The sequence below is a fragment of the Glycine soja genome, chromosome 15 (genome assembly GCF_004193775.1).
Source record: "Glycine soja cultivar W05 chromosome 15, ASM419377v2, whole genome shotgun sequence".
In the NCBI taxonomy this organism is placed as follows: Eukaryota; Viridiplantae; Streptophyta; class Magnoliopsida; order Fabales; family Fabaceae; genus Glycine; species Glycine soja.
In genome coordinates, this window is record NC_041016.1 from 35,883,261 (window position 1) to 35,902,204 (window position 18,944).

General features: G+C 38.2%; 1 protein-coding gene across 1 annotated transcript; it reads right to left on the bottom strand.

Annotated features, from left to right (window-relative positions):
- Nucleotides 1–2,563: 2,563 nt before the first annotated feature.
- Nucleotides 2,564–6,779, bottom strand: LOC114386092. The gene is made up of 4 exons (XM_028346100.1): nt 6,702–6,779; nt 4,264–4,332; nt 3,165–3,731; nt 2,564–3,130 (listed from the first exon to the last, which is right to left on the bottom strand). The coding sequence occupies exons 1-4, from the start codon at nt 6,777–6,779 to the stop codon at nt 2,564–2,566; spliced, it is 1,281 nt and encodes a 426-aa protein (XP_028201901.1).
- Nucleotides 6,780–18,944: the final 12,165 nt, after the last annotated feature.

An 18,944-nucleotide genomic window follows, 5' to 3' on the forward strand; every position in this document is an offset into this window, starting at 1 on the left:
GCATGTGCTTCAACGTAATTTGGAAGCCAAAGTTCGGAAAATCAATATAAATACCAAAAGACAAACAGAGCGCTGAGCAAAATTAAGAGAACGTAAATATTGTTAATATTAAAATAGGAATGGTGCAGTTATAGTGAAGAAATTGTCTGGTAGTAGGAGGAAACAAAATCCACAAAATATTCAACTTTTTAAAAAATAAAGATGAATATAAAAGTACTTATTTGTCGAAGTCAAAGTCGGTGTTGTTGTTGTCCCATTCGATGGTTTTCCTGATGAGCAGTTCCCATGCATGCTGATGAAAACGGTAGTAGAAAGCTACCTCATCTCCGGGTCTTAAATTTTTTTCATGAATCAGGTTGAAACATGGTTCTGTAATAGCTGGCATGTCATTGTGGATGCTGAGTGGCCATTGGGTGGATTTTGGAAGTCCGTGGTGGATGGTAATACTTTTTTTTGAGCCATAGACAAATTTCGAAGCTGCTGCAGGAAGTATCTGTATCATCAAGACAAAGGATGGTTAAAAAAATTGATGAGGAAACAACGGCAAACTATGATAGATTGAAAAAAGTGTAGTATAACGCACCAAAGGCAGGTTCTGCTATAGCATATCATGTGTGATATCAGTTGTGAAAATGTATCTTCTTCTATATATAATGGGCTTTTAGGCTGGAGTGGTGGTGTGTAGGTCCGTCAATATGAACCATGAAAGTGGTATTTTTGTCACCGGCAACCAAATGTAGAATGACGCTTTCGTTGAGGTTGTGTGCCTTTCTAAAATCATTTAAGCCATCAGCAAAAAAGCATTTAGTACCATGTGTTCTTACCCAAATGAAATGTATCTCGCCATCGCAGTGGAATAAAACATATTTGGGGTAATTCCGAAGCCATTGTCTATGATAAGAGAAAGGAACTTGCAGAAGGTTCTGCAGGCAAAGAAAGTAAGGCAAGGTAGTTGAAAAAAAATGGAAATGCAGTTAAGTAGAAAATGGTTTTTTATGTGAAATGTTACCTTTTGAACTCTAAAGGGTGCGGTGAATCTTATGCTGTCCATTGCATCGCGTGGGAACTATACGAATAATGTGAAAATATTAAGTAACCAAAGGAATAGAGGAAACAAATATAAGAAAGATGAAAATGAGAAGCAGAGGAAATAAATTACAATAGTGGAGCATGATGCGGAAGTGGCCATAAGGATGCAAAGAAGATGAATAGGGAGTGTAGTTTGTTTTGGCAGGATGCGAAGAAGATGAATAGGAAGTGCAACATAGATAGATATATGTGTATAGAAGTGTTGTAAGTGGCGGTGGTGTTATATCGATATAATGACCGATTTAATTAACAAATTAAATGGTGACTCTTTGTTGTTGAACAATACATTCTTTTTAAGACTTTTTATTATTTATTAATTAAAATGACTTAACAATCTTTTAATTTATGTAAAATAAGTTAGCTATTTTTAATCTATAAAAAAATATCATTCATCTTCATAGTCTAAAAAGTTATCGTCATTATTTTAAAGAGAAACATAATTATGTAGTATAAAATAATAGTATTTTAAAATTATTATTAAAATATAATTAATATTTATTTTGAGATGGAAGAAGTAGGTCATTAAGAAAGAGAAAGTTGTGAAAAGTCACAACCCTATACAGCGCTGACGTCTCCCGATAATGATTATATTTCATGTAGTATAGGGAGATACAACTGAAGTAATTGTCTTAGTGCATTTATTACGATGGTGCCTTAGTGGTGTAAGTTTTATGTGGGATGGGAAAGCAGTTTTTTTTTTTGTAGACAAAGTGGAAGTTCAGAAGGCAATCCAATAGCAAAGTAAGCAGGGATATTAAGCATGTAGGAAGTGTGTACGTATCGGGAAAAGTAAGGGTTCATCAGTAATTGTGCAGTGTGTTTAATAGGAATACGAATTCGTTGGTGTAATTTTAATTTGGCAGTGAATATAAGTTGTATTTATTTGTAGACTAAGTGGAAGTTCAAAATGTAATCGTATAGGACTGGAAGCACGAATACAAGTTGTGGATGGTTGGTCCAGGACTCCAAGGACTTCGAAAACATTTTCATTAAATTAAATCATATTAAATAAAAAAGGATTGAAGTTTCATTTTTTTGTAGACTAAGTGGAAGTTTAAAAACCAATCGTATAGGAGTGTAAGCACGAATACAAAATGTGCAGGGGTGGTCCAGGGAGTTCGAAAACATTTTCGTTAAATCACATTAAATAAAAAAGGATTTCAATTTAATTAACCATAATATGGATTTGTATGTGTATTTCGTAAATAATTGTATGATTTGCAGTTATATAAATAAATTACCATGAAATAAACAATTTGATATTGACCATGTCATATAAATTTTCAGATAACATTTGTAGTATTAAATAAATTTGTTGAAGTTGCATTGAATTCCCCGAAGTCAATATAGCAATTTTGGAATGCAACAGCATACATGGTACATGTGTTATATGTCAGACTGAATAAAACAAACAAACAAAAAGGTGTAATTAATGCGACAGCATAATTGTATTGTATGATGGAAGGATACCTGTTTATAAATTGGCAAAGACTTCGTCGTAAAAACCATTAGTGATAATATTTTTTGGATTACCGTCATTTTCATGTATGAGAATATGAAGTTCATCTTTGCTTTTAACCCTTGAGAGTGCAACATATAGTTGGCCATGACTAAAAACTGGGTGTGGCAAATACAGTCCTATGTGGTGTAATGATTGTCCCTGAGATTTGTTTATAGTCATAGCATAAGAAACTATGAATGGAAACTGCCTCCTGATAAGTTTGAATGGCCATGGAGATTCAGAAGGAGACATATTTATTCTGGGTATGTATGTCATATTTCCTGTATTAGGCCCAGTAATTACTTCAGCCTCAATCACATTAGATCCGAGTTTGGTGATAATGAGCCTAGTTCCATTGCACAGGCCATCAGTCTGGTCGAGATTTCGTATTAGCATGATTGGAGTTCTGACCTTAAGTTTTAATTTATGATTAGGTATACCTGATGTTTGCAATGAATACAAAAATTCAGGTGGCAATAATGCGAAAGCAAGATTGAGCAATTCATCTGATTTATCAATACTATCTGCGCTGCAATACTCCTTTTTGTTATTGGGTATAAGTGATTAGGTCCCAAATGTATGATGCATTTATAGTTGCATGGACGATGTTTGAGCGATTACCTTTTGGAACAATTGGCAAGATCTGTCGAAAATCTCCACCAAAAACGATAATTTTCCCTTCGACAGGCAGATTGTTTTGCATGATGTCTTTAAGGCTTTTATCTAGTGCCTCAAATGCAAATTTGTGACACATTGGAGCTTCATCACAGACTATTAGTTTTGTAACCTTTAATAATTCAGCTAACTCACTGCCTTGATGAATATTGCATGTTGAATTTTGTGTTGCAGGGACTGGTATAGAAAATTTGGAATGTGCGGTCTGACCACCAGGCAAGAGTAATGAAGCAATTCCACTTGAAGCAACTGTACAAACAATTCCACCATTGGAGCGTATACTAGATGATAAGGTTGTCCAAACAAATGTTTTGCCAGTTCCACCATATCCATAGAGAAAGTAAACTACAGCTGATTGAGTGTTAACTACACACATAATGGTATCAACAATAGTTTTTTGCTCATCTGTAATTATATATTCACATATTAACAAATAGTAATATATACTATTGTGATTAAGGATTTGCTATATCAAATGTGTCATAATTTGTGAATACCTGTGAGCAATTGGTATGTCGTGTTGTATTGGGAAGTGACATGACATACAATAGCTCCAATTTTTGAACCCTGAAACACTTAAACCATAAAATGAAGTGACATGACATACAATACAAATGAGTAATAACAAAAATAAAAAAGAACACAACAATAACCATTTGGTCCATCAACACCATCTCAATTGTTTGTTTACTATTTTGCTTTCGAGCTTGCCAAATATCAGTGATACGCACAACTATTTTCCATGTTCCTTTTCAGGTGTGTAACTCAGATATCAGATTTTCTTTGCGAGACATCACTACAACACAGATAATAAAGACCACTGCGAATGACAAAAAGAGAGACAAATACAAAGAAAATAGGAATCACATTGAACAGGAACAAATAGTGGGGACAATACCAACATTAAAAACCTTTTTGTCATTGCAAAAAACCCCGCCAAACAGAAATGCATAACTCAAAATGTGGTAAGAACAAAACAACAGCAGACATCAGCAAACCTTTTTGGTTTTGCAAACAGTGGCAAACAGGAGCAATTCGGCAAAAAAAAGTTGGACAAAAATAGAAACCTGCATATAAGAGAAGAAAATAGCAACACACGTTAGTAAAGCCCAGCAAAAAGGTAAAGGGTAACAGGGAAAAAATGGACAAAAATAGAGGAAATAAAAAAAAATCAAATACAAAAGTAATAAAAGATTTTGACACATAAATGAAAACGGACAGAAACACAAAAACCATAGACAAACCTGGAAAAAGAAGAATCAAATGACAGTTTCACGGCTGGATATAGAAGAAGTTAAACAGTACTAAAGAAAATGAGAGTGACAATGAGACAAAGGTCACATTTGTTTTTAGTCCAAAACAAAAATCAAAATGAGACAACATTTGTTTTCAGTCCAAAGCAATATACAACCAAATACAACGAAACTAAATGACAATCAAAATGCGACAAACCTCAAGTAATTTTTTTTTCAGTACAAAGCAAATATACACAAAAAAAAACAACTACAAAGGTAAAGCTTTAAACATGAAGGAAAATGAAAAGTCCAAAGCAATACACATAAAAAACAAAGACAAAGGTAAATGTTGTTTAACACATGCATGCAAACGAACATGAAGGCCAAAACGAACACATGCATGCAAACGTGAAAAAAAAAACAAAATAGAAATAGTTGTAGGCATCAAAACGAACAGAAAGGCATAAACAATAGCAATGTAAATCAGAATCAGGCAAAGCTCACGCATGTTTTCAGCACTTCAGTCCAAAGGAAACCGAAAAAGGTAAACAGGCAATGAACACATAACCGAAAAAAATAAGCAAATGCAACACAAACCAAAAGTTCAGAAAGCAAACCCAAAGGAGAGAAATATTGAACGGAGTGAGGACAAGAGAGGTGGAGGTACAGGATGGCAATGGCAAAACAATGACAATATTGGGAAATGCGAAAAGAAGAAGCAAAAATGGACAGGACGAACATAAACAAAGGGGTAGGACATGTGGACTGAAGTGAGCAATCAACAAAAAAGCATAAAAGAGGGTTTTTTTATTGGACAAGTGGCAACACACGGACTGAAGAGCAAAGAAGCATAAAAGAGGGTTTATTATTGGACAGGTGGCAACACACAGGCTGAAGAGCAAAGAAGGATAAAAGACGACTTATTATTGGACAGGTGGCAACACATGGCAATGAGGAAAGAAGAAGCATAAAACACGGCAATGAGCAAATGAGCAAAGAAGAAGCATAAAAGAAGGCCTATAACTGGACAGGTGTCAACAGGACAGAGAATAGACAGTGGACAGGTGTCAACAGGACAGAGAAAAAGGAAGAAAGAAGAGAAAAACAAGGCCGATGCACTACTGAATTGCAACCTTAATCGACTTCTACACCGTTCTTCATTTGTTCTACATTCGTTCTTCATTCTTCATCTGGTTAGTGTTTGTCTTTGAGGATTTGAACATGATTCATGGACCCTTAGGGGTCCTCTTTATTGTTTTGTGCATCTTCATCTCCTTCTCCTATCATCGGTAATCGCTTTTCTTTTGTAAAGTAAGTTTTAACCGAACATTAGTGTTGCAAGTTATCTTCAAAAAAGGTTGAAGGTTAATAAGCAAAAACCAAGATAAAACCAACTCATAACTAATTTCTTTTTATCAAATATCACTTGAGATTGTTTCAAGGTCCAACGCCTTAACGATTCTCTCCACTTTTCATCAAGAATCAAAAGATTGTTTCAAGGTCCAAAGCCTTAAACAACTCTCTTCGCTTTTCAAAGTTTAAAACATCGTTTCAAGGTCCAGTGCCTTAAACGACTTTTGTTCGAAATTAAAATCGATCTTTCAAAAAACATAAAATCAATGTAACACACAAACTTTTAGACTTAAAGAACTACATAGGTCTGAATTCCTCATCGCACCTGAGAATACGTAGGAGCAAGGGCTACACCTTTGTCAACCCCAAAAATAAAAGAAATATAAAAATGGAAAATACATAAAAATATAAAAGGGGAAAATACACAATTTTGAAGTCATGTTTTGCACACTCGATTAAACGTTTTCGTCCCTTGTGACGGGTGTGTTGGGTGACAATACCTTCCTCATCCGTAAACAACTCCCGAACCCTTATTCTCAAAATCTACAAATGTTTGTCTTTTTGGTTTTTCTAATGTTTTCCTCGAATAAACATTGGTGGCAACTCTGTGCATTTTCTTCATCGAGAAGATGCACTTTTATCTCACCTCGCCCTCCCGCCGAAGGGTAGGTTGCGACAGTATGCTTCCCAAAAATCTTAACATGTTTCTGGCACCGTTGCTAGGGACTTGAGTCATCCACCTAGTTCTTTCAGATTTAAACATTCAGTTTGATAAGCTATTTTCCTTTGTAATTATTTCTTTTATTTTGATTTTGTATAAAGTTTCTCTTAATTTTATTTTCACTAACCTTGGTGCTTACGGGTTGTTCTAGTGTGTTCTTTTTTTTCCTATATGCGAGGTAAATTTCTTGCAGATAAATCTCCATTTGATCCAAAAATTACCAAGATTGAAAGAAAGAATAGAAAGAAAAAGTAACAGGCAACCACTAAAACACTGAGTGAGTCTTCTTCTTCTGATTATCTTTCAACTGATAAGTCACTTGTAGAAAATAACATGGCTAATCAAGGAGGAGAAGGAAATAGACCACAAAGGAGGACTCTTGATGACTATGCTTATCAACAAGGACCAAAGCATTACAACAACATAATCATTCCTTCTTTCTGCAATAAGGTTGTGAAATTGAAGCCAGCATTGCTTAGTCTAATTGGCTCATATCCCTTTGCTAGAATGGATCATGAGGATCCATACACACATTTGTCTACCTTCATGGAACTATGTAGTACTATGGGAGCTTCTGATGAAGATATTGAAGTTGTCTACCTCACAACTTTTCCATTTTCATTAGCAAGTAAGGCAAAAACATGGCTCCTATCACATCCAAATAAAAGCCTCAACACTTGGGAAGAGGTGAAGGAAAAATTCATAGTGAGGTTCTTTCATCCATCAAGATTTATCGGTGCAAAATCCGCCATTGTGAATTTTTCCCATGGATCGGAGGAGCCTCTCTATGAGACATAGGAGAGATTCAAAGCTTTGTTGCGGAATTTCCCAAACCATAACTTTGATGACGCTGCACAATCGCATATCTTTTATAGTGGTTTCAAACCTCAAACCAAGATGATCCTTGATGCCTCAACTGGAGGCACTATGATGTCCAAGAGTCCGGAGAAAGCTATTGTAATCATTGACTCCACAACAGCCAATGATTATCAAAGTCATCATGATAGATCTTTGATTCAAAGAAAAGGTATAATGGAGCTGGACACTTAGAGTGCAATTCTAGCTCAAAAAAAACTCTTGACACAACAAATTGAGGCCTTAACAAAGCAGATAGGCCAACTTCCTCAACAATATCACCACGATGGACCATAGAAAACACACCAAGCTCACCAAGTTCAACAATTTTTTAGATGTGATTTTTGTGTTGGTAACCATCAAAATGGCCATTGTTCAGCACCTGGTGATGGACAACAAGAAGAGAAGGCCCATTATCCGTAGAACCAAGCCAGACCTCAACAAAACTTTGAAGGAAGCTACCAAGGCTATAGAGGTGGCTCAGGTTCAAATCAACCTTATGGCTGGAGATCACAAAATTCTGGTCCCATTAACATTTCTTTTGTAGGTCCTTCTAACAACTCTTATGGAGGTTTTCCAAATAGGGGTCCACAACAACAACAAGCTCAGCTAGATAGAAAGTCAAGATGGAAGATACTTTAACACAGTTTATGCATGTATCCATCGCAAACCAGTAGAACACTAATGCTTCTATTAAAAATCTATAAGTTCAAGTTGGACAACTAGTAAAACAACTATCTAAACATGGAAGTGGATCTTTCTCAATAACCATACAGGTCAACTCAAAGGAACATTGTAATTTAATTACAACAAGGTGGGGGACTGTGGTTGGTTTGAAGGATAATGGTGAGAAAAACAATGAAGAAGTTGAAACAGAAAAAAAAAAGATGCAGTGGTGACTAGTGAAATAGTGGAAGAGAAAGTGGTAAGTGAAGAACAGAAGCAGAAATCAAAGAAACAAGCCACTAACAAAGGTAAAGCTATAGTAAACCACCCACCAATTAAGCATCTTCCTTAACTACACGCTTTATCAATGAAAGATAGGGAAAGCTAGTACAAGCGTTTTATAGAAATTTTCAAATGACTAAAGATTAACATTCCTTTTTCTGAGGCGTTCGTGCAGATGCCAACATATGCTACATTCATGAAGGATTTGCTTACAAAGAAGAAAAGGATTGTGGATGATGAAATAGTGGATCCTCAGCCACAACAATAACGCCCAACTTAAAAGACATTAAAGAAGCGCTCTTGGGAGGAAACCCAATGTTTTTAAACTTTGTCATAATTTGTGTTACTTTAATCTTATATGTCTTATATGTCTTAAACTTACTTTTGAGTCTTTATTCATGAATTATGTTTTTGAATTTCTAATCTATTTTGTTAGAGCTATCATTGCATGTGTAACACCCTGATATATATATATATATATATATATATATATATATATATATATATATATATATATATATATATATGTTATTAGTAATTATGTTTCATGTTTGATTATATTTGTTGCATTATTTTTATCCGTAATTATTTTCAAGGAGGTTAATTTAGTTAATAGAGGGATGTGGGTAGATAAGGATCTAGCTTCTCAAGCCACGAGGAAGCTTCTTGAGGAAGCCTCTTAATGAAGCTTCTCAAGGAAGCTACATGAAACTGCCTCAGTAAAAATGCTGCCCAGCCTCCGTTAACCGTTGGATCTTCTCAAAATTTGGTCTGCAGCTTCACATGACACTTGTCCCTGATCTGACCGTCGGGATCCTTGAGAAGCTATCTGGAGTATGCAAGACGTTTCCATGTCCGAGACCATTTCTCACTTGAGCGTTTTCAGGCTTTGCTTTCGTGTAGCTTAGGAAAAACACCATTTCTTCTCCTTTCTTTCTTCCAAAGCCATTTCTAACATCCCAAGCACTTTCTCCACCACCCACAGCCACCATTAGCCACCATAAACTGTCGATGTTCTCCGTTGAAACCCCACACCGAGAGGAACCCTTCAACCGAAGCAGAATCTTCCAACTTACCTTCCGGTTTCGATAGAGAACGAAACCCTAATCTGACTTTTCATTTTCCTTTGAGGTAACCATGGTTCTATGCTTGTTTCTTGTTAGTTTCAGCTTGTCCTTGTATCTTTTCTGACTTTGGAACCGTCATTGCATGTTTTACGTTTCCTTTGAAAAACCTAGAGAAAGAGACTTTGTAAATGTTATCGTTTCATGAAATGCATGTTATTTTCGTAACCTACACTGAACCCCAGTCACATTTGCATGGTCAGAATTTCCAAATGATATCCCTTTGTAAAACCCGAAATGCTCTCAGCTCTTTCATGAAGTAACGTGGGTGTTTGACCCAGAGCATTGTTGTTAGCTTTGTTTTCTAAAATCCATATTAAGTCTCCTTCATTTTGGCATGATAGAGGCTTGCATGGAATTGACGAGCAAGGACGAAAAGGAATCTTCAAGTGACGCGAAGAGGAACCCGCGGGGTAGCTCACGATAGGTGAGGGGAGTTTGTTATAAAATTTACCGCTTTAACACCATTGTTAGGGTCAGGGAACCTAGCTATGAGGATATATGCCTGTCCCTGTTGCATGCTGATTTTTCTTTCAAGAAAATTATGTTTTTAACTAATGGGATGCAATAAAATTGTTATTGATATGTATGCTGGTTTTTCAGGAGAAATTATGTTTTGACGAATGGGATGCGATATATATATGTATTGTGATGAATGATTTTCTTGTGTTTGTTTGAATTGTGTTGTTTGAAGACCGTGAGTGTGAATCTCAGGCATGAAATATATGTATATATATATATATATATATATATATATATATATATATATATATATATATCTGTGTGTGTGTGTGTGTGAAATGTGATTTGTTGTTGATGTTGCTATTGAGGATTTTAATTGATATGTGATGATTATGATGATATTGATTTGAGATGACGCTATTAATAAAGACCATGTCAACATGAATTGTTATTATTGATGAATACGTGAATATGAAATGAGGTTGTTGTTGTTGTTGATAACGTCATTGAGATGAGATGATATTTATGTTGAGAATGACATGGAAATGGAATGTTGATTGATGTTGGAAATGCATTGGCATGTGCATGTTGTGTATGTTCGTGGGGGGCACATTGCACTAACCTTCCAGGGTCTTTGGCTCTAGCTTTTGGCCACGACCATACGTCGTATGGAGTGTATGTCATGGGGGTAGAGTGCACTGACCTTGTCGGATGGCCCAGACGTGGGTAACTAGCGTGGTTAGAGAATCTAAGCATTTCTGAGGGGATGCTTAGGTGCTTTAATTGGTCCATAGTCTTTAGTACTTACTTTTGGCCGTGATCATAGCTCATACGACACAGGAAATAGAGTAACTGTGGCCAAGTGTACTTTGTACTAAGGGGCTTGTCACCTGGTAGGGAACACCTTTGGGCTCCCATGCTGATCACTTATAGGAGGGGGCTGTGACGTGCACAACCGGGTGGTCTCGACAAACTCAGCACAGTTCCCTTAGTGAGAGTGTCGTGTAGACACGCTTAGGCTATTTCCTGAGATTTGGTTGTTGCTGGTACGTACCACATTGCATCTGAGTGTTGAGTCAGGTGCATGCATCATTCTGTGCAGTCTTGATTGGGTCCATGGATGGATGATGAGTAATTGTTGGATGTGGATGATGAATATTTGTTGGATATGAGTGTTGAATAATGATTGTTCGTGGGAGTAGAATGAGAGTGGCAGGGTGCAGGGAGTAAGATTCTAGTGAGGAGCCGCCAAGCCGACGTGATGACGTTGGCGTTATTTTGGGAGAGTTGTGTTTTGTAATCAACTCCACCGTAGTTGGTTTTTAAGTTTTATTTTGTTGAGTTAAAGATGTAAAACTGGGATTTTAATTATATCTATGAACAAATTTTATTTTCGTTACGTGTATGACGTGTACCGAATTATCGTTTCTATGTAATTATGCATATTCACTTGAGTAATGGCGTGTTGTTGGATGAATTTATGTTGTGACAAAATCACTTCTATTTTCATAAGCAAAAATTAAGGGAGTTCTTTTTATAAAAATTGAAATTATCGAATATTAGAATGTGGATACCGTATCGACGAGGTGGGTCGTTACATTTAGTGGTATCAGAGCAGGTCGAACCTTTCGGCCAGTGAGTTGTGAGTCTGCTATGTTTTTCTGTGCATTCTCTGGTTGTTTTGTTGAATGCTTGATGTTGTTTGTTTGCTGATGTTTGGTGTTCGTTGTTTGTTATTAGCACTTACTCACTAGTTGTGTTCCTACGAGCTATAGAGATTTGATTGTTGTTGTCATATTGAATTGTTTTTTCTGATGTCTGTTATACCATGAATTTCAATGCCGGGTCACGGATTATCAGACTGGCCACCTATATAATTTGTGAAGGGCAAAGGAATGATATGGCAAGCGATCATAAAATACAAATGATGGAAAGAGAGTGCTAATGTCCCGAGGCATCAACTCTCAAGAGTAACTGAATAGGAATTTGTGATGGTTGTGATTATTGTGTGGTTCTTTGTTTGTGTGTATTCCTTCCAAGTCTAACTCCCTAGTGTGTATAGGGAGTGATGGCTGGACGGAATGATCGTGCGATAGCTGATGCCCTTCAAGCCTTAGCTCAGGCTATAGGGAATCCGAATAGGGGAGAAGCTAGTGGAGCTGTTGAGTACCAGGGGTTGGACCACTTCCAACGAAACAACCCTCCTTCATTCAATGGAGGATACAACCCTAATGGTGCTCAAAACTGGATAAGGGAAATTGAGAAAATTTTCCGAGTTATGGCATGTCCTGAGGGGCAAAAGGTCTCTTTTGGTGCATATACTCTAGTGGAAGAAGCTGAGTATTGGTGGGAGAATACTCGCCATTGCCTAGAGGCTGAAGGTCAAGATGTGACCTGGGATGTCTTCAAGAGAGTGTTTTTGGAGAAATACTTTCCCGAGGATGTTAGGAACAAGAAGGAGATGGAGTTCTTGGAGCTTAAGCAAGGAAGTATGACTGTGGCTGAATATACACCTAAGTTTGAGGAGCTGGTGAGATACTTTCTCCATTATCAAGGGAGAGATGATGAGAGTTCCAAGTGTGTAAAGTTTCTGAATGGCTTACGACTTGAAGTGAAGCAAGCTGTGAATTACCAAGGTGTTCGTCAGTTCCCACTTTTGGTTAACATGTGTCGGATTTGGGATGAAGACTCCCAAGACAGGGCCGCCTATTATAAGAGTACAGGTCCAATGAGGAACAAAAGGAATGGGCCTCAACATCGAGGAAAACCATATTCGAATCCTCCTAAGCAATATGCTAACCGCCATAACAATCAGAGGACTGTTGCTAGGGGATTTGCAGGTGGTAGTGGTAGCAAACCCAATACTTTCTCCACTCACATCATTTGTTACAGATGTGGTAAGCCAGGACACATCTCCTCACATTGTCCTGATATAGGCATAACATGTTTAAATTGTGGACAAAAGGGACATACTCAAAGAGATTGTTCACGACTCAAGAAAGAGCAAAATGGTGGAGGCCTGAATGGTCAAGCTGGACATCCAAAGGCAACGGGAAGAGTCTTTACCCTTAATGGTGTTGAAGCTTCGAAATCCAAAGATCTAATCCAAGGTAGATGTTTCATAAATGGGATTCCTTTGCTTGTGTTGTTTGATTCTGGTTTGTATCTTGTTTGTGTGTAGGAAAACTTAAGCTTTTTGTGTCTTCCTTAAATAAAGATCTAGTAGTAGAGACCCTTACTAGTGGTTCTGTGTTAACTTCTGATGTGTGTTTGAATTGTCCTGTGGAGATTTCTGGTAGAACATTCTTGATTGATTTGATTTGTTTTCCTTTGAGCCAGATTGATGTTATTCTTGGTATGGACTAGTTATCTTCCAACCATGTCTTGTTGAACTGTTTTGATAAAAGTGTGGTGTTTGATGATTCTGGAGTGAGCAAGGATATGATGTTTATCTCTGCCAACCAAGTTGTGACATCTTTAAAGGAAGATGCTCAAGTGTACATGATCTTGTCCAACCTGGAAATAGAGACAAAGGTCTCTATGTATGACCTCCCTATTGTCAGAGAGTTTCCCATAGTGTTTCATGAGGATATATCCGGTCAGCCACCTGAGAGAGAGATAGAGCTTTCCATAGACTTAGTGCCTGGTGCTGGACCCATATCCATAGCTCCTTATAGGATGTCTCCTATAGAGTTAGCTGAGCTTAAGAAACAGTTAGAGGAGTTGTTAGATAAGGAGTTTGTTAGGCCTAGTGTATCTCCATGGGGAGCCCCAGTATTGCTAGTGAAGAAGAAAGATGGAACCATGAGGTTGTGTTTGGATTACCGCCAGTTGAATAAGGTGACGATTAGGAATAAGTACCCTTTGCCTCGAATAGACGACCTTATGGACCAGCTGGTAGGAGCTTGTGTGTTTAGCAAGATAGACCTTAGGTCGGGTTATCATCAGATCCGAGTGAAGTCTGAGGATATACCAAAGATTACTTTTAGGACCCGTTATGGTCACTATGAATATCTGGTCATGCCCTTTGGTGTGAATAATGCTCCAGGAGTGTTTATGGACTACATGAATAGAGTTTTTCACCCTTACCTTGATAGTTTTGTGGTAGTATTTATAGATGATATTCTGGTATACTCCAAGACTAGAGAGGAGCATGAAGAACATTTGAGGATTGCGTTGCATACCCTTAAGGACCGACAACTCTATGCTAAGTTGTCCAAGTGTGAGTTCTGGTTAGAGAAAGTTAGTTTCCTAGGGCATGTGATATCTCAAGGGGGTATAGCTGTGGATCCTTCTAAGATAGAAGTTGTTCTTAAGTGGGAGAGTCCTAAGTCTGTTTTTGATATTAAGAGTTTTCTAGGATTAGCAGGATATTACCGGAGATTCATAGAAGGTTTCTCCAAGTTGGCTCTACCTTTAACTAAACTGACTCGTAAGGGTCAAGTTTTTGTGTGGGATACCCAATGTGAGCATAGTTTCCAAACCCTTAAGGAAAGATTAACGACCGCTCCAGTGCTAGTTTTGCCTAACCCGAGAGAACCATTTGAGGTGTATTGTGATGCATCAAAGATGGGTTTAGGCGGAGTGTTGATGCAGAATGGCCAAGTGGTGGCCTATGCTTCTAGACAGCTTAAGACTCATGAGAGGAATTATCCCACCCATGATCTAGAGTTGGCTGCTGTAGTTTTTGCCCTTAAGATTTGGAGGCATTATTTGTTTGGCTCTAAGTTCGAGGTGTTTAGTGATCATAAGAGCCTTAAATATTTGTTTAGTCAGAAGGAGCTGAACATGAGACAAAGGAGATGGTTAGAGTTTCTTAAGGATTATGATTTTGAGCTTAGTTACCATCTTGGTAAAGCCAATGTAGTGGCTAATGCTTTGAGTAGGAAATCTCTGCATATGTCTGCTTTGATGGTTAGGGAGATGGATCTCCTGGAACAGTTTAGAGACCTTAGTCTTCCATGTGAGGTTACTCCTAATAGTGTAAGATTAGGAACTTTGAGGATCACTAGTGAGTTACTAGGTGGTATCAAGAAAGGTCAGAAGATTGATCCTTTTCTAAGGACTCAGTTAGAGGCTATAGAGTCAGGAAGGGACAGTAGTTTCAAGGTTGGATTAGATGGAGTTTTTGAGACTTCAAGATAGGATTTGTGTTCCCAATGTGCCTGAACTTAGGAAGATGATCTTAGAGGAAGGACATAGGAGTAATTTGAGCATCCATCCAGGTGCTACCAAGATGTATCAGGATTTAAAGAGGATGTTTTGGTGGCCCAACATGAAGAGAGAGGTTAGTGAGTTTGTGTATGCATGCCTAGTCTGTCAGAAGGCTAAGATAGAACATCAGAGACCTTCAAGGAAGTTACAACCCTTAGAGATACCCCAGTGGAAGTGGGACAATGTTTCCATGGATTTTGTGGTAGGACTACCTAGAACCCCTAGAGGTTTAGATTCTATCTGGGTTATTGTTGATAGATTGACTAAGTCTGCTCACTTTATTCCCATTAATATCAAATTTTCCTTGGAGAAGTTGACCACCTTGTATATAAGTGAGATTGTTAGGTTACATGGTGTGCCATTTAGCATAGTATCTGATAGAGATCCTAGATTTACCTCTAGATTTTGGGAGAGCTTGAACAGAGCGTTGGGGACCAAGCTTAGACTAAGTTCAGCTTACCATCCTCAGACTGATGGCCAAACTGAACGGACCATTCAGTCATTGGAGGACCTTTTGAGGGCGTGTGTCTTAGAGCAGAAAGGAAGCTGGGAGAGTTTTCTTCCATTGATAGAGTTCACTTACAATAACAATTTTCACTCTACCATTGGCATGGCTCCCTATGAAGCTTTGTATGGTAGAAGGTGTAGGACACCCTTATGTTGGTTAGAGCCTGGAGAAGGGCTCACCTTAGGCCCGGAAGTGGTACAACAAACCATCGAGAAAGTTAAGTTAATCCAGGAAAGGATGAGGACTGCTCAGAGTAGGCAGAAAAGTTATCATGATAAGAGGAGGAAAGATCTAGAATTCGAGGTTGGTGATCATGTATTCTTGAGAGTCACTCCGTGGACTGGGGTTGGTCGAGCATTGAAATCCCAAAAACTCACACCTCGCTTTATTGGTCCTTTCTAAATTCTTAAGAGAGTTGGCCCTGTGACATACCAAATTGCATTACCCCGTCTCTTTCTAATCTTCACAATGTCTTTCATGTGTCTCAACTCCGTAAGTATATCCATGATCCATCCCATGTGATTGAATTGGATGATGTACAAGTGAAGGAGAATTTGACATATGAAACATTGCCTTTGAGGATCGAGGATAGGCAAATAAAACACCTAAGAGGGAAAGAGATTCCGTTGGTCAAGGTGATCTATGGAGGTGCATCAGGAGAAGATGTCACGTGGGAATTAGAAAGTCAGATGCGAGAAGCTCACCCATCCTTGTTTGAGTAAGGTAAATTTCGAGGATGAAATTTCTAAAAGGGTGGGAGAGTTGTAACACCCTGATATGTATATATATGTTATTAGTAATTATGTTTGATATTTGATTATATTTGTTGCGTTATTTTTATCCATAATTATTTTCAAGGAGGTTAATTTAGTTAATAGAGGGGTGTGGGTAGATAAGGATCTAGCTTCTCAAAGAAGCCACGAGGAAGCTTCTTGAGGAAGTCTCTTAATGAAGCTTCTCAAGGAAGCTACATGAAGCTGCCTCGGTAAAAATGCTGCACAGCCTCCATTAACCGTTGGATCTTCTCGAAATTTGGTCTGCAGCTTCACAAGACACTTGTCCCTGATTTGACCGTCGGGATCCTCGAGAAGATATCTGGAGTGTGCTAGACGTTTCCGTGTCCGAGACCATTTCTCACTTGAGAGTTTTCAGCCTTTGCTTTCGTGTAGCTTAGGAAAAACACCATTTCTTCTCCTTTCTTTCTTCCAAAGCAATTCCTAACATCCTAAGCACTTTCTCCATTACCCACAGCCACCATTAGCCACAACAAATTGCCGTTGTTCTCCATTGAAACCCCACACCGAGAGGAACCCTTCAACCGAAGCGAAATCTTCCAACTTGCCTTGCGGGTTTGATAGAGAAAGAAACCCTAATCTGACTTTTTGTTTTCCTTCAAGGTAACCACGGTTCTACGCTTGTTTCTTGTTAGTTTCAGCTTATCCTTGTATCTTTTCTGACTTTGGAACCGTCATTGCATGTTTTACGTTTGCTTTGAAAAACCCTAGAGAAAGAGACTTTGTAAACGCTATCTTTTCATGAAATGCATGTTATTTTCGTAACCTACACTGAACCTCGATCACATTGGCGTGGTCGGAATTTTCAAATGATATCCCTTTGTAAAACCCGAAATGCTCTCAGCTCTTTCATGAAGTAACGTGGGTGTTTGACCTAGAGCATTGTTGTTAGCTTTGTTTTATGAAATCCATATTAAGTCTCCTTCATTTTGGCATGGTAGAGGCTTGCATGGAATCGACGAGCAAGGACAAAAAGGAATCTTCAAGTGACGCGACGAGGAACCCACGGGGTAGCTCACGATAGGTGAGGGGAGTTTGTTATAAAATTTACCGCTTTAACACCATTGTTAGGGTCAGGGAACCTAGCTATGAGGATATCTTCCTATCCCTGTTGCATGCTGATTTTTCTATCAAGAAAATTATGTTTTTAACTAATGGGATGCAATAAAATTGTTATTGATATGTATGCTGGTTTTTCAGGAGAAATTATGTTTTGACGAAAGGGATGTGATATATATATGTATTGTGATGAATGATATTGTTGTATTTGTTTGAATTGTGTTGTTTGAAGACTGTGAGTGTGAATCTCAGGCATGAAAGATATATCTATATATATATGTGTGTGTGTGTGTGTGTGTGTGGGAAATGCGATTTGTTGTTGTTGTTGATAACGTCATTGAGACGAGATGATATTTATGTTGAGAATGACATGGAAATGGAATGTTGATTGATGTTGGAAATGCATTGGCATGTGCATGTTGTGTATGTTCGTGGGGGGCACTGTGCACTGACCTTCCAGGGTCTTTGGCACTAGCTTTTGGCCACGATCATACGTCGTATGGAGTGTATGTCATGGGGGGTAGAGTGCACTGACCTTGTCGGATGGCCCAGACGTGGGTAACTAGCGTGGTTAGAGAATCTAAGCATTTTTGAGGGGATGCTTAGGCGCTTTAATTGGTCCATGGTCTTTGGCACTTACTTTTGGCCGTGATCATAGCTCATACGACACAGGAAATAGAGTAACTGCAGCCAAGTGTACTTTGTACTAGGGGGCTTGTCACCTGGTAGGGAACACCTTTGGGCTCCCAGGCTGATCACCTATAGGAGGGGGGTCGTAGTGTGCACAACCGTGTGGTCTCGACAAACTCAGCACAGTTCCTTAAGTGAGAGTGTCGTGTGGACACACTTAGGCTATTTCCTGAGATTTGGTTGTTGTTGGTACGTACCACATTGCATTTGAGTGTTGAGTCAGGTGCATGCATCATTCTGTGCAGTCTTGATTGGGTCCATGGATGGATGATGAGTAATTGTTGGATGTGGATGATGAATATTTGTTGGATATGAGTGTTGAATAATGATCGTTGTGTATGCTCATCATGTTTGCCTATGTTCCTTGCTAATTGTGGTTATTTGGAATTTGTAATGAACTCACCCTTGCAATTTTGTATCATGTGGTTGATGCCTATGATGATCACGAACCTTGTTCGTGGGAGCAGAATGACAGTGGCAGGGTGCAGGGAGTAAGATTCTAGTGAGGAGCTGCCAAGCCGACGTGATGACGTTGGCGTTATTTTGGGAGAGTTGTTTTTTGTAATCAACTCCACCGTAGTTGGTTTTTAAGTTTTATTTTGTTGAGTTAAAGATGTAAAATTGGGATGTTAATTATATCTATGAACAAATTTTATTTTCGTTACGTGTATGACATGTACCGAATTATCGTTTCTATGTAATTATGCATATTCACT

Coding starts and splice junctions, on each gene's coding strand:
- LOC114386092 (XM_028346100.1), bottom strand. CDS start 6,779: ATGGAGATTTATCTGCAAGAAATTTACCTCGCATATAGGAAAAAAAAG. Junction 4,333..6,701: donor AACAACCCGTAAGCACCAAG/GTTAGTGAAAAT, acceptor TCTTATATGCAG/GTTTCTATTTTTGTCCAACT. Junction 3,131..3,164: donor CTATAAATGCATCATACATT/TGGGACCTAATC, acceptor AATAACAAAAAG/GAGTATTGCAGCGCAGATAG.